General features: G+C 33.7%; 1 protein-coding gene across 4 annotated transcripts in view; it reads left to right on the top strand.

The window, feature by feature from the left end:
- LOC142329461 (N-acetylgalactosamine kinase-like) overlaps positions 1 to 17,357 on the top strand; it is a 241,443-nt gene that overhangs the window by 26,794 nt on the left and 197,292 nt on the right. For all 4 annotated transcript variants that reach the window (XR_012757514.1, XR_012757513.1, XM_075374115.1 and 1 more), the window contains exons 5-8: positions 521 to 678; positions 6,202 to 6,345; positions 11,154 to 11,268; positions 15,673 to 15,862. Coding sequence is in view for 2 of the 4 variants with exons in the window: in XM_075374115.1 (XP_075230230.1) it covers positions 521 to 678; positions 6,202 to 6,345; positions 11,154 to 11,268; positions 15,673 to 15,862 (607 nt within the window). In the remaining 2 variants the exon portion in view is untranslated. The remainder of the gene's footprint in view (positions 1 to 520; positions 679 to 6,201; positions 6,346 to 11,153; positions 11,269 to 15,672; positions 15,863 to 17,357) is intronic.

Genomic DNA, 17,357 nt, shown 5'->3' with positions numbered 1-17,357 from the left:
CAGTTATAGCTGCAGATGGATATATTGTAACTGTAATTTGTATGTAAGAAAAGAAAGGAATGATAAAAGAAATGCATTGTAAACAGCTTCCACATAGTTAGAAAAATTATAACTTGTCTGTACACATGTAGTAGAAAAGACACTTTGACACATACTTTCTAATAACTGTACACTTAAAATAGTAAAAATAAAGGCTGTTGTTATTTTTAGAAACTATAAAAAGTTAATCATTGTTGCAAACCTGAAAAAAATTACTAAATAACTAAACTAGTATTTTTACATTATGATGTAATTAGTTAGTATAAAATACTAAAAACAATTTATATCATCCGTCTAAATAATTAATTACATCAGTTTGCAGTATCAAATACGGGACCAGTCATACAGTATGCAGCACCTTAAATCAATAAAGTGGATTTTCTTTACTGTAAATAATTATTGGTTTTAAATTGATTTTAAACAGCTTTCCCAGTTAACCAGAATCCTTTATTTATCTTTTCTTTTAATTTTTAATTGACAGGTTGTTCATTAATGATAAAATTTAATCCTTTGAGATTCAAAGATGTCTTGCTTCCTGATGGAGCTGTTGTAATGATAGCGAATAGTCTTGTTGAGAAGAATAAAGCAGCTTCAAATGATTTTAACACTAGAGTGGTTGAGTGTCGTATTGCTGGTCAGGTAAGTCCATCAAAAACTTAATTATCTTATACAAAAGGATCTAGATTTAGGCAGAAGGTTATCCTCTAGATTTAAGATTTAGATAACTAATGTAATATTTTATAATTATCATTGCAATCTTTCTTAGTTTTTATAAACGATAGTCCCGATTATCATCGGGATTATAATACAACTATTCATTTTAGTATTGACTAATGTTTTGGGTAAGTTTTCAGCACTTTTACTATATGTCTGTAGTACCTATCTTATGGCTGAGGGAATGTCATCTGCACAAAACCTACTTATTTTTATCTTATGTATATATTACAAATAATTACAAATGACTGATCAAGCCAGGCATTTTTTTATTAAGGTATATTCTGTTTAAGGTGAATTCTGTATAGCGTGCTGTAACTTTTTAAGATTTCATAATGTTTTTCTGCATTGATATCAGTCAGAAGAATGCATTTCTGGTACAAAAAAAGTCATTGATGATAGATGAATTTTCAGATCTTATTTTATCATATGCATTTGTTCTATCTTCTTTGAATAACAAATGCTATTTCAACATATTTGTCTGATTCATCACATCTTCTCTGTACATTTAAAATAGTTGGCAATGAATTTCAGTTGGATGAATGTTTTGTGCATTAAAAATTGAATCACCCTTTAATAAACAACAGAATTGACAATTGATATATGAAGGTCATTCAATAGTTAAATAGACAAACATTTTTAGTGAAGAAAACATTTAATGCAGACAATTGAAACTTTTGTAAATATTAGTTGGCAACCTTGCAAAGAGTGTTAGTCAGCTGTTCGATTAATATTTTTGTAAAGAATCTCTAAATTCTTAGCTACAATGCATGTGCACTCAAAGAAAGTACTTTTGAAGAACAACATTCTGTGATCTGATTTTTACTTTCAGAAAGTGTACAACCATCAGAAATATTCTCTCAGATGAACAAACAGTATGGCAGTAGTTGCATAAACCGTGTGAGTTTTTATGTGTGGATGGAAAAGTTTAAAACTGGTCGCAAAAGCGTGAGTGACAAGCACCATTCTGGGCGTCTGGTAACAGTGTCGACCTCAGCATTAGATTCTCGTATTGATTCACTTATCCAAGAAGACCAATAACTTTCAGTAGAACAAATTGATGAAAAACGTCGAGTAAGTGTTGGCTCAACTCATCAAAACAAACTGAATTACCACAAGACTTGTGCAAGGTGGGTTTCCAGAGAGCTTATCATTCATCACAAAGCTGAGAGATTTTGCATTTGCACTGAACTCAAAAATCATTTAAATAACGAAGGTGATGCATTTTTGGATAGGATTTTAACCTATGATGAAACTGAGGTACATAATTTGGAGCTAGAGTCCAAGCATTAAAGTATGCAGTGGAAACATCCTGAATCACCTGTCCATAAGAAATTCAAAACGCAATCATCGGCTGGTAAGGTCATGTTAACCATCTTTTGGAGTGCCTATGATCTGATTTTCTGTGATTATTTGAAGGAGCAACACATTATCAACAGCCTATACTACTCAGCCATGATTGAGAACAAAGTTAAACCCATGTTGAAGAGAAAATATCCGGGATGGCAGAGGAAAGGTGTGCTTCTTCTTCAAGACAACACTCGATCTGATACGGCACAACTGATGCTGAAAACTATTGGCAAAGTTGGTTGGGAGGTCATATCTCATCCTCCTTACAGCTATTACCTTGCCTCTTCAGATTTTTATCTGTTTGGTCAGATGAAAGAAGCTTTGTGTGGCATTAAGTTCAACAACAACGAAGAGGTAAAGAAAACAGTACTAAACTGGCTTTGAGATCAAGGTAGAGAATACTTCACTGAGGGGATAAGAAGACTCATTAAAAGATGGGACAAGTGCAGAGAAGTTGGTAACGATTACGCCGAAAACTAGACAAAAAAATTATTTATTTTATAAACCATTTTTGCTGTGCAGCTGTTTGTGTTTGATTGTTGAATGACCCTTGTAGTTAATGAAATGTTACTGAAAAGACCATTTCATTAAATCATGTTCCTAACTTAAAGATATACAGTTCAAGAACAATTTAATGATTTAAATTAACAAAACAGGACCAGACGCGCACCGGGCCTGCAGGCTTGTCAGCGGCGTTAAGCGCTAAAAACAGTGCCCAGGCGCATGTTCAGTTATCTGTTTTTAACATCTACTCTTTCTCATCTGATCATGATTGAACTAGATATTTTATAAAGACAGGATCTACAAAAAAGAATATCAGGATTTTAAAGCTATTTGGTATCTCTTAAATTTGACTTACAGTAATGAATCACAAATAAGAGTAACTATTAGAGTTTTTCTCTACGGTTGTTCAGTACGAGCACTTTTTCATCACATGGCACTAATCCAACCAAAAGGAGAGTTTGTTATGTACTTTTAACTAGCATTCTTGATTAATGGAAGCAATGGCTGCTTCACTCCTGAGCCTCAAATCACTTAGATCAGTAGGTAATGGAGACACACATAAGATCCTTTATAAAACCCAAAGGTAAAAAATTCACATGGTCAGGATAACAATTAAACATTCTACAGAACTGTAGTGAACAATAATCACAGATTCACGTTTAGCAAATTGCAAAACACAGAAGGTTTTCTATTCAGGAGTCACCTATAGATCGTTCGGTACGACTGGGACTTATAATATAGCCGGAATTCAGAAAGAATGACGCAAGCGCGTCAAAAAAATAATTCTTTCCCGAATTCGGCGGGCCGAGTATATATAAAGTGTTGCACTTATTTAGGTCTTTGTTGCATATCCTATATAGAACGTTAAGAAACATCTTAACTTTAGGAACTTCACAGTCGAATTGGAATAGCAACAGGCCGACCAACGCATAAACGCTGTCTACAGCGTCGTAATACATGTTGTCGTATTCGGCCTTACTGGGGGCATTGAACAGGGGTGGATGAGTACTGTAATGCAACATGAAGTCGAGCACATCAAACCCGTTGTATATGTGCTTCACCTTCCTAAGGGCCAGCTTTACAATTCTATCGGAGTCGTCTAGCTCCTCTGTAACGGTCGAATCTAACCAAAAGGAGCTGGAAAGCAGACGCTCCGGCGGGGACATGTTGTAATTCACTATAAATTGCACCAAGTCGGATAAAGCTATCCGTTTTGGCTTTCTTTTTCTATCCGGTCGATGCCTTCCATCACTGTGTTGAGGAACAGGGACATCATCCGGCTGCCCTCCTCCAGCACCACCTTCCCCCTCACTGTGGCAATCCGCCACCATTCTCGCAGTGGCGTCGACTGTATCTTCTCCATCCGATACAAGTCGAATTTGAGGAGGTGCGATCCAGTTATCGTCTCCGCAGACTGTCCTGCCTTTTGCATATAGATATTGGACGATACGGATCCAGTTCTTCTTTTTGAGCTGGCAGCAGCGAACAACGTGTCGATGTCTAACTGCCGCTCCGTACTGCTTCCATATGCTACACCTGCAGGCGGATCTTTGGAAGCTGCACGTGTGGAGGACGTGTAAGTGCTCCCACTCTGGGTTGTCGGTGGTATGCCGACAGACGAGCACGGAGGAGTCGTCCCTGGGTCTGTACTTTCTGATGCGAATGTACAGCCGATCTCGAATTCCCGAAAGAATTCGTTCACAAGCAACATCTCCTTGTACGGGTACGACTTCTGAGTTGAGAAATGGTCTGGGTACTCCGCGGGTAAGTCGCTCAATAACATTGTGCCAGGGGGCACAGGTCTGAGCGACTGACAGGCTATAATGATTTGATGGATGATCCTGCCTATCTCGTACGGAATCGCCTTCATCCTGGCAACGTACACGTTGCGGATCTTTGGCAATTGGCTTACCAATATGCCGGGTAGAAGGGAAATTATCGTCAGTAACGTCAGTGAGTCTGGGTCGTTTTGGCTGGTCGTTGTCGCTATCCTCTTCTGACGTTTTGTATTCTTGCTCTGGCCACCGGTCGTCGGACGGTCTTCTTCCGTAGGCTTCTTCGAATGCGGCATCGAGCTCTTCGTCTCGCCAGCTATCCTGACACGTTTCCTGTTGCGGCTGCTGGTCGTCGCTGTGTCTTCCTCGCTCTGCGCTGCGGTGATGGTCAGCGAGTCTTCGGTCTCCTTCACAATTCTTTTCAACATTTCCATCGGCGGTTTCAGCGGCGTCAGCAAAGCCACCTCCACTTCGTCGTTGCAACTGTAGCCGCCCTCCTCCAACAAGTTGCATCCCAGTTTGTTATCCGGTAGCTGCGTCTCACGATCCTCTTCCTCCTCGGAGCTTGACAGAATGTGGCCTCGCTCCGCGACGGTAGTGATGCAATCGTCCTCGTCCCTGAAGGTGGTTGCCTGGTCGCCAATTTGTAGTTTACGCGCCGGATTTCTTGTTCTTTTGTCTGGTGGCGCGTAACAAGTCTTCGACAGAGTGCATAGCGTGAATGTTTGTTTTAGTTGAAATAAGTTTTTTGTCTGACAGTCTGACACCCAAACGCAGTTGCCTCATGTATGGTCTGTAACAAGGCAGACGGTCAGTATATATACACTGGTCGAGAGAGAGAAGAGCAATAAGAGGAGCATAAAGAGGGAAGGGACAGGGTAGGCAATCGTGTATTGGAGACTGCAACAGTCGTATATAAACGATGGCTATGTGTGTGTGTTACAACAACCGTATCATGGCTATAGTATTCCGTATACCATACCACACAGCTATCCTCCCCACTGCTGCAAAGCCGCAAACCGGTCACTTGTTCGGATCTGGATTCCGTTCCGGAACCAGATCCAGCCTCACACCGAATGCCGAACAGCAGGTCTGAATGTATCGGAGGTTCCGGAGCATTCGATACATTCAGGCAGTTCGGCGTTCGGTGTGAGGCTGGATCTGGTTCCGGAACGGAATCCAGATCCGAACAAGTGACCAGTTCGCTGGTCGCAACAACCTCAAACCGCTTAGATCAGTAGGTAATGGAGACACACATAAGATCCTTTATAAAACCAAAGGTAAAAAATTCACATGGTCAGGATAACAATTAAACATTCTACAGAACTGTAGTGAACAATAATCACAGATTCACGTTTAGCAAATTGCAAGACACAGAAGGTTTTCTATTCAAGAGTCACCATCTTTGTTGCTAGTGATGTTGTCAAGTGGAAAGCTAGGTAATCAATCTACAGGCATGAACGTAACTAAAACTGTACTTCTTGATCCTTGATTCGTGCCTTAAATCAACACTGTACACCTCTTCTAAGATATATAACAAATTAAAACTTTTTTTACACTTTATTAAGTGTACGCTATTTAATTATGTGATTTTATAACTTTGATTTTTAGATAAGGGTATGGTAAACCTGCTTAAGTGATTCTGCAGATACTCTTACAATTTATTTAATGTATTTGGGTTTTAAATTAATTATTATTTTAATTTCTGTTATTCTATTTCAGTAATTCTATTTATTTATAAATTTTCTTTTCTTACTTTGATTTTATTTAAAATTTTCAGAAACAGAATTCTTGAATCTTCATTCTTATTTCGTTTTAGATTATGGCTAAAGCTGCTAAGGTTGAAAATTGGAAAACTCTGCATAAACTATCTGATGTCAAACTTGCTTTGGATCTTTCTTTGACTGAAACATTGGCATATGTTGAGAAAATATTTGATGATGATCCATATACTAAAGAGAAGGTGTATATTTTATATGTATATATATTTTTTTTTCAAAAAAAGATGTAATATCCTATTAGAATGGAACATTACGTTTTATAGTATTACAGTAGAATAATTTTTATTTTAAACTCTCTGTAGAATAGAAATTAAATTTTTGACTACAGGTTTTTTACAGTGTTGGTAATAGATTCTAATATTGTGAAATATTGCAAAATAAGCAGGTAATTCACTGTTATTCAATCTCTAGAAATTAGAAGTCAACCTTATTATAAAATTAAATATTAATAATTTTACATGGTAAATGTAGAATAATAAACTGTGGAGAATTATAATTTTTTTTAATGAAATTTATATATTCAAACAGATGTGATAGGGAATCTATTCCATTTCTAAAATGTTTACACTACAAATCACATGTAAAAATATTCTATTGTTAGAAAAGTTTAAATATGGTTGCAGCTAACTTCTACCATATCAGAAGAGAAAACAGTCCATGCAGGATTCTCCCATCAGTGTAAAGGTTCCATCTTTCTATATGAAAAATACATATATAGAGCATCAAAAATTTCTGTAATCTGCTATTTTTTCACATAAAACTGATGTTATCATCCATTGTAGTAAAATATTCAGCCTTCTACATACCTTTAACACGGATACTTAATTCATTATTAACTCCCTTCCTCAAAGAAAGGACCTCTCCTGTCTCCTCATGAGTTACAGACTGCTTCGTTGTTCTAAGAAGCTCAGCATAAGACTTTCCCTCAGATTTAATTACCACTGTCCTACTTTCATCTGTAGGCAGGGTAGATTTCTTGATCCCTGTACTAATGGTATCTTGTTTGGAATTTTCTTCCTTTGTCTTCAAGACTTTTATTCTGTCTGCTTTGTTTTTGGCCAAATATACCAGCATCTTATGAACTGACACTCCCAGTCTACCACCAGGCACAACAAATTTCAAAGACCCAATTTCCCCTATTATTTTCTACTAGCCTTCAGTATAGTCAAAGTCGCATTTTCTTCACCTTTGGATGTCTTGTAATATATTGTGTACACACTTTTCTGACTTTGGGAATCTTTCCTACCCATGATAGTCGCTTTGTTCTTAACTATATCACCTGGTATACGCCCACGACACTTTGTGCCAGATGATCACGCAGGTCCGTCTGACTAGAGAGCTCACAAAAATATGCCATATCCCCCTCCTTAGGAGGGTCAATAACTTGAGTGATTTTCAATATTATTTCTCCAGGCTATCTCCTCCCTAATAACTCATTCAATTCTTCATCAGACAACTCATTCTTCAATTGATTTTGTATCATTTGTTCCCTAGATAATCCCTCAGTCTGGGTAGCCTGTGTCACTGTAGATAATGGCGATAATCCATCTGGGTAAGCACATGAAAACCCTTGTATATCTTTGTCAGTCCTTTTCGTGGTGGGTTATGTACTTTGTTAACCCAGCCCCCATGTTCTGTTTTAAGCTGAAGACAAGAAGTCCCAGTTGATGCATTAATTTCGCCACAGTACCCACCTGCGGGTCTTCTTCCTCTGAAGATAGTTGCCTCCTCAGTCTTTTACCAGGACCTTTCTTAGGTTTTCAGTCATTTGTTGATTAGAACCTCCAGCCTCCAATGTCCCTGCAAGTGGTAGTGATCTTCGTCTCTCCATGGTCAAACAGCTAGTCCTGAAAATGTGAAAATTGGATTCAGGGCCAATTTCTGCAACCACAGAGTACCGACACAATAAAATAAGGGGGGTCAAGGGGTCAGTAAAATGTATAACCGAAAAAAGAGGTCAAAAAGTTTTTGTTGGGAGGGGGTCAGGGAGTCCGATTGATAAAGATCCCAAGGGGTTTAGTTGAAATCGAAAAGGGTAGGAAGTCATGTTGGGATAAAGGGTTTCCTTTATATTAAACTGTACAGTTCTGGTTTCAAAATTGTACTCCAACACGTTATTTTGTACAAGCCAATTGATCTTGTCTGTTTTTCGTGTGTTGGAATTCAAAGTGTAGTTCAGATGCACGTTACATATGAAGCATTATCTATGATGACAACTTGGTTGGAGGAAGATTAGGAATTAATTGTTGTTTTACCCAATGCTTGTAATTAACAGAATTCATATCTTTGGGTAAACTCTTGTTTTGGACAAGATTTAAATATAAGAAGTGCATTCTTCACGAAACCATTTTCAGAACTGGCATGAACGATGCAAGCTTATTTTCCTTTAAAAATTAGCAGAGGCTGGTTGCAGTCAGAGCTGTCACTCCACAACATGGTTTGGTATGACTGGTATATATGTAGGATTCATCCATGTAAATCAGAGGTCTGTTTTGATTACGTACTCTGAAACAGTTCTTAAGTTACATAGCGTCAGTTCCTGATTTTCTAACTTTTTTTTTACTAAACTTTTCTTCTGTATCTATGGTTTTTTCTATTTGACCCCAGGTCTTTGATAATGCACCATAAATCAAAATCAATTTCTATTTTACAGCTAGTAGTAGCGATTGAATAGTAACATGTTAATGCTTATCAGTGTGAAAATTATAAATCGTTACAAGAATGACGTTTTTATTTAAGTTATCCACAAACATTGTAGTTTTTTAGTGTTACAGTTTTTTAGGAGTTCTAAAACCTTTCCCAGTTTTTGCTTTGCTTTAAATTTTGAACATAAATGAGTGAAATTCCCTTAGCTTGTTTAAGTAGGAGGCACCTTGTGCCTCCTTTGTTATAAAGTTAAAAACATTAAACTTGATTTCTCTAGTCTATGAATAAGTTTACACCCCCTAATTTTTTTCTTGTATCCTCCATTACTATCATACATTAAACTTGTTGTAATCAAAAGAAACAGAATCCATAATAAGAGAAAATGTAAAATTACAAAATTTTACGGATATCAATAATTTTTGTAAACAAAGCAGCATGATGTTTTCACATAGTAAAATTCAGTCTCTCAGATGTATACTCTTACAAACATATTAAGAAATGACTGACAAATGCATACCCTCGCTGCTGAAAATGTGTTGTCTCTTTGGAAACACTTCAAGGACAAAAACTTACTGTGGTTTGCAACAAGCTGTACGTATCATAATAGTTTTTTTGAAACATAATCAAGTATGAAAAAAAATCTTTTCTTTATCAAGAATTAAACTAGCAATATATATATATATAAAACTATATTCTTAAATGCATTTAAATATTACTTTTTTTTTTTATTTACGCTTTTAACAAAGTTAGAGTACTGAAATTGCAATACTAGAAAAACAGAAAAATTATAAGTATGAAAAATTGAATAATTATGTATACAGTTTACCATAATTTTTACAGATTGTTGCTTTCATAGCCAGTACTGAATGTTTAATTAAACAGAAGTCTAATTAAATCAATAAAATGAAATCACAGATTAATGTCTTTCAATTACAATGTATAAAATAACTATTGATAAATGCAATTTATAAAGACTGTATTGCTGTTTTGACTTTCCTATATCATTACAGACAATTTGCCAAAATGTCTGTCCCACATTGCATCCCAGGAAGTGAGCAACTGAGTGTCACCCTGATATTTTAGCATTATCTCATTGTAGTTTCACAACATAAGTTATTCATCTAACAGTAGAGCAGTCAATTGATTTATATGGTGAGTCATCCACATTTTACACGTTAATGTGAATGCTATGTCTACCATCAGTTAATTTTTGTTTTCTGCCTTCTTATGTCATTGTTACCCTGAAGGCTTATGTTACCAAATTAATGTATCTCAGTTTAGTACATGATCCTTCAACCTTGTTCCTTTTTATACATGAGTTTGCCATAAACTACAATCTTTTCCTGTTTATTTCAAAATTTCTGTATTTTTAACCGTCTAACTTTTTACATCTGTGGGAAGTATAATTAAAATTGATTGTATTAACGTTCATAACTTTTGCATCAGTTCTTGTAATTTTATAGAAAAACTGATTATCTAATCCTTATGCTGAAATCTTTTGATATTTGTATGAATAGTTTTTTTTTAATAATCTTCATAATGTTGTTGTATGTTGCAGTGCTGAATTAATCGTATCTGATCTTAGATTAACAAGACTAAAAATAGTGCTTATTGCTAACTTTTAATTGTTAGATTCTGTTCACTTTATCAAGTAAAGTATTGGATTATTTCAATACTGATTTATGTGCAGTAGCAGAACCAATATTTTTCTTTTGGTCCAATACTATACGTCTGGAGGACTGTACATTGCAGAATCAGTTATATGCTGCATGTTTTTCAGTAATGCTCACGGCTTACCACTAAGGTTAATATCATGGGCGACAGTAATCTCTTTAAATGGTTCTCCAACATAGAAGCACAACTAAAAAAACACTAAGTTGATCAAGGAGTGGTGAATTAGGAAACTTTGAAGAAAGAAGTCTATTTTTTGCTGTCTGAATAAAAACAAATAGCACATAAAAACTGTAAACAAACGTCAACTGGGAATGGGAAAATGTATATGTATTAATGAGTATACCAAAGTGAACATAAATAAACACAAACACAAGAAGAATGAAATCAAAATGGTTGTATTCAACACCCAAAATTATACTATATTTCTATTGACTGATTAATAATGAGTCGGTTACTTACCTTATTTTGTGATTTAATGAATAATTCAACTTAACAAGGACATAATGTTGTATCAAAATAGGATTCATATCTTAACTTTGATTTATTAAGTGTACAGTTACCAGGTACATTGTATTTATAAATGATTATTCCTTGAAGAAAAATTTTTTATTTTTTAAAACTAAATGTTTCAATAATTGTAAAATAAGATTAAGTTAAATACTTGTTTCAGATATGTGAAATATTAGAAGTTACAGAAGAAGAATTAAATGAAATTTCATTAACTCCAAATACATATAATGTCAGAGAGTTTAAACTTAAACATCGAGCAAAACATGTATTTTCAGGTTTGTGTTTATTTTTAAGAGTAAATATTTTCTAAGATCACTAGCGTGTCTGTTAAAAAATGATTTGACAAAAAGAGACAATTCTCTAACTCATAACAAGATAAGAAGAAGGTTTACACATTTTATTAAATAAGATAATTCGGTCTTAAATCTAGTAAAATGTCAGACTTTGTTTCTAATACTGCTGATTTGGGAAGGATTACAATCATGATTGGCAAAGGAAATCAGAGTAGAAAAATGAGATATAGTAAGACACTGAATACTGGTATTAATTTCTACCAGGTTGTTTATACCCAGGTAGTAAAATAATTGTAACATTCATTTTTTATCTATTGGATAGTTTTTTCATCCTAATTTGTTCATAGTGCATCTAAAAAGTAAAACAAATTATAATTCATATACAAAATAATTAATGTATGATGTAATTACAAAACATTACAAGAAGTCCGAAGAATAAAATTTATTTCAGTAAAAGTTATAGAATTTAAAAAAATTGGAAAAAGTGCATTTAATAAAATTTGACAAAACAATAATGATAGAATTTTTAATTTAATTTAATTTTTTTTACTTTATCTTCCTAATAAAATGTTTAATCTATATTTCTGTTAAGATTGATAATTAATTTATATATCTTAAGCATATAATTGTAGTAGAATTATACTCTTCCTGTTGTTCCATAATAGACAGTTGTTCATAAGCCTTTAGATAGTACTGGATCCAGATAGCCTTCTTATTTTGGAAGCAGATTAATAATCTTTTTATTTAGCTTTTATAGCTTATAATCACTCAGAATTTAGTATTCAGGACCATTGACATTGCATGATGTAAACCTCTTGCCGACATATTGAAAGTTTCAGTTTATAATATCTAGTATTTTCAACACCTTCACAATGTGTTTTTTATCAGCCTTATCAAGTATTGTCTTATTTTCAACTCTAAAAGTAAAAGAATGCTATTTCAACTAAAAGTGGTCTGACTGAAGAGATTGGCTGATAGATGCATTATTTTTTAATAAACTACCAGAAGAAGACCATTTTCACTTCGATTTTTAAGCTTTCTGAAAACACTTTCTTGTTCTTTTTTAAGTTGTAACATGTATGTGCTTGGTAATATTATCTATTACCATGCATTATCACCATTTTTCACAATGTGTAAAATTATGTGCCTAATCATATTCATCTCTTAACATTTATCTGACACATTTTCCCAATTTTTCTGCATCTCTACATTTTTCATTTCTCTGCATTTTTATTTTACAGATTCTTTAAAATTGAACAGTACCAATACAATTCAACATGATTACAGTTATCATCAACAATGTTCTGGTGTAGACTTCCTGGCCTGATCCATAGACATATTTTTAAAGAATAGGGAAATCTGGAGGGAGAAATAACAATCCTTACCTTATTTACTTTCAAAGCTGTAAAGGAAAAAACCATTACATTGCTTGCTTGTAATAAGTTATAGGCAGGGAGGGGGGGGGGTGCAATAGAAGGGCCACAGAAAATTGGGGGGAATCAGGTGGTCTAGGAAGGCAATGACTGATTAGAAAAAGAAGCAAAAATTATGTTTTCCTGATATTTCAAATTAAAATTAATACCTACTACACTAGTACAAAAAATTAAAGGGACCTATATTTTATGATAAAAAATTATTATATTCAAGCTACTTTAACTTTGCAACCAATAGGCTTAGAGACGAATAAAAAAAAAAAACTAATACTCTACTTTTTGATAGTATACTTCAGATTTCAAAAATCATCAAATAAATAAAAATCAGTGAGAACAAAAAGTTTTAAAAATTTGAAAGATTTTCTTTGGGTTTGATCTCTCTCTCTCTCTCTCCCCCCCTCTCTCTCTCACTCCCTCTCCCTCTCCCTCTCCCTCTCCCTCTCTCCATAACCCGCCATAACTTACGTAGAGTATCACAGTAGGCCTCTTCATTTATAATCATTCCACATGGTGTGAAATCAATCAGCAGTATGCCAAACTGATCCCAAAAGACTGTGGCCATCAGTTTACATCCAAATGGCTGTGGCTTGACCTTTGTGGTCTGGTTGGTGATTGAGGATGATGCCATTCATTTGACTGCCGTTTTCTCTGTGGCGTGTAATACGAAATCCATGTTTCTTCGCCGGCAACTATTGAATTAAGGATCGATCTCATCACCTTTTTCTGTGTAGCGCATCAAAAATTCCAAAGCAAATCCCGTTCGAACTGTTTGTGATGTTCTGTTAAGATTGCAGCACCCAATGTGCAAAACTCTTTATGAAGCCTAAATGGTCATGAACAATGGAACTAATAACAGCTCTTGAAACATCAGGAAAAGGAAGGGCCAGGTCAGAAATCATTGAGCGACGATCTTTTTTGATTTCGTCATTGACGCGTTTTAACTTCCATGATTATAGAGGACCACTGCGAACTTTCTTCATCATGCACATTAATTTTGTTATTTCTAAACCTTTCACACCATTTTCAGATGTTTCTTTCATTCATTACATTATCACCATACACAGCAACCAACTGCCTATGAATTTCAACCAGCTTAACATTTTGATGGTTTAAAAAACATATGACTCCACGTATTTCATAGTTGGCGGCAACATCAATTTTCCTATTCATTTTATAATATAATAACTCACATGTAATCAAAGATACTACAGTGCGACAACTTACGGACAACAATGCAGTGTGTACATTACTAGCATGTCCATGAACAACACAGGTTTGCTAAACCTTAAGGAGCGAAATTTCCCAGCGGTCTTTACTTTAGAAAGATCCCTTGTATATATTTTTTTTTTCTTTGGAGCTGAAACTGTTTATTTAATCAGTATAACAATTTGTCACTTTTCTACAAAATCTCTAGCAACATTAATACAGTTGTCCTATCTCTGAATCAACTTATTTGTGCCAGCTGTAAAAAGATCTCTTTGTCTTGATTTTAGAGCCAATTTATCACATTTTCTTTGATGTCATTATTACCATTATACTTCTTACCAAATAGCACCTCCTTGAATGGATCAACAAGTGGAAATCCCATTGGGCAGAGTCAGGACTATACAGGTGGGCGGTGAGGTACTTCTCAATGCAATTTTTTGATGGTTACTCAAGTTACCTGAGCAATGTGGCTGGGCACTGTGGTGAACCAGAATGATACAGGGTATTTTTTCTAATTCTGCTGGGTTCATTTTGCAGATAAGTACATCAACAGTATGCAATGTTTATTGTCCACAGATCTTTTAGAAAATCAACAAAAATTGGGCCTTTTGCATCCCAAAATATTTTCATCATGATTTTCCCTGCTGATGTCAGGTTCAGGATTTTTTCTTTACAGATGAACTTGTGTGATTCCACTGCATGTTTTGTCTTTTTGATTCTGGTTTGTAGTGGTGAATCCATATCTCGTCAGAGTTTAGAATACTGTGAAAAAGAAATCATTTTCCTGTTGATACAGTTATTTCAGCTCAATGTACATGCAAAATCTTGTCTGCTGATTGTGATTTGTCAACTCTCTTAGAATTCTTCTTGCCTTTATTTATGGTAGTTGAACTTGTTGGTAGTAACGTTATGAACTGTACCAATACTTGTTTATAATTTTTAGCTGTAATCTGAACTGTAATCTGTTGGTCAGATGAGAGTCTATGCAAGTTTTAAAGAGTTGATACTTCAGTTGGATATTCAGAATGATACTCATCAGTCTCTAAAGTTCGACCAGCTTTAAATTTTTCTATCCATTTCTGCAGTTCATGCAACTTTTTTCCTATTGTTTGGTCATACGAGAGTAAATGTTGACTGGTTTTCATTTTCAATTGCTGCAAGGTGTTAAACTGATTTGCAAACTTCAAGAGGATTTGCCATCATAAAATGAAATTTTGAGGTTATATTTATACAAAACAGTTTTACTCAAATAGCTGATCAAATGTCATCACAGGGTTACCAAGTTAATGTTCTGAAAGTATCATAACCCTCTTAACAACTGTTATGCCGCAACAGTTACTTGTGTCTTAAATTATTGAATGTTCTTGTTTATTTCTAATTTTTTTCCAGCCTTATTTTTAAAAAAATAACTACATATGTAATTAAGAAGAATTTTTTGTGATATTATTTGTTTGATTTTTAAATTATATAGATGAAAATACAAATCAACACAAGATTTATTCAAAAATAGATTGACAAATTTTGAAGCAGTTGACATATTTAATATATAAAATCCTATTGATCAGATTTTTAGCAAGTAAAAAAATCTATATTTCTGAATTTTCGAATATTTTATTTATTTTATTTTTTATTTCAGATAAATCTTGAAAAAACCATATTTTATCTATTATTCATCAGTGTACACTGCCAGAAACTGTTAAAAATTTTAATTGGCTTTAAACATTTTTCATTTTTTACTTGTTTATAGAAGCAGAACGAGTGTATACTTGGAGGAACTGGTGCGTTGGTGGACAAAGTCTGAAGGATTTGGGAAGAATATTACAAAAAAGCCATTTCAGTTTACAATATTTATATGAATGCAGCCATCCTGATGTTGATAAATTAGTTTCCGTATTTACATTGAGTGGTGCTTATGGTGCAAGAGTGACTGGCGCAGGGTGAGTTATGCTGTTTGAGTGAGATTTGGTATTAATAATTTTTTAATTTAATTTTATTATTTATTTACAAATATATTTGTATTTTTCATTGTTTTATTGCACAGGAGATATTCTAAAACCTTAAGAGTACAAACATTTTCGTGTAAGTTCTGTTATATCAGGTATGTATTTATTTGTGACAGATGTTAGCGTTTGCCTTTCTACTATAATAGATGTATAAAATTTTACTATAAAATTGTGTTTATCTGTAGAAAAAGTATTATGTCTTTTATTTTGGTTTTAATTAAAACATTTTAAACCCATAAAATACCTTAAAATATCTGCAGAATTATGATCGTTTCTAAAGTTTTTTTAAAGAGACTTCTTTTCACTTTACACTGGTCTGCCCAGTGGAATTGTATCACCTCCAGTATTTAATGTTTAAAGATAACTGTGTAATTTTAAGTATTTTAGCACACTTTCATAATACAAATATAAATTTTGACTAAAAAATTAGTTTTAATATGTAATCAACACAAAAAACAGTACATCATAAAAAGAATTCATTAATTTGGAAAATTAAATGATATTAAATAATAAAGAAACAAGACCTATTTTTGTTTAGTGAATACTATTTGCTGAAGAAACTGAGTTGCCAGCTTTCATCACATGTTAATATGGTTATTCATTCTTATAAATGTACAGAGTATCTTATAAAGAAACAAAAAGAATTTCAGGACACATTTTACTAGTGAAGATAAAGAAAAAACTTCTTATGAATAAAAAATTAAATAAAACTGGTTCCAAAATTGTTTATTTTTTTAAATATTAAAAAAATTGATATACAATAACTTCTCTCGCTAAATTTCTCACCAATAAAAAATAATTTCATTTCACTAAAAATATTAAAAGTTTAGTAATTACACTTGTTCTCTCTGATACAGTCTAGCTTGAATTCTCAGAATTATCACGGTACTGTACATGTACCAATGAAAGAATTTTCTAAAAAAAGACTTACAGTTTTTTAATTACAAAATTGAATAACTGAAGAATGAGGATTATTCTAGATAATTCAACTTGTAGCAAATATGAAGGATGCACTCAGTTGTAAATGTTTTGTTATCCTTTGTGGTTTTATTCATTATTTTACTGCCTTTACATTTACTTTAATTCCTAGAGGGTGAATTTTAAAAACAATCATCTCTTATATATATTATTTATATTCATACTCATATACAGTCAGAATCAACTTCTCCTGCTGATTTAAATTGTGTAACTGGTGGGAAATTTTGATTTTACGGTTGGTGTAGTAATTATGTAATATAATTACTGTTCAGTTGTTCTTAGATTCACTGTTGTATCTATAGTGAGAATAACAATGTTTAAGTGCTTTACTTCATTGTAGAGTTAAAATTACATATTATATAAATTGGGGCTTTTGTTAACTAGAATGTTTAGTTGGAAATAATGGTATCATACATGGAAAAAGCATCTTATATCGTATGAGATGATGTGA

The sequence above is a fragment of the Lycorma delicatula genome, chromosome 8 (genome assembly GCF_047948215.1).
Source record: "Lycorma delicatula isolate Av1 chromosome 8, ASM4794821v1, whole genome shotgun sequence".
NCBI lineage: Eukaryota > Metazoa > Arthropoda > Insecta > Hemiptera > Fulgoridae > Lycorma > Lycorma delicatula.
This window is presented reverse-complemented; position numbering and strand designations above follow the sequence as displayed.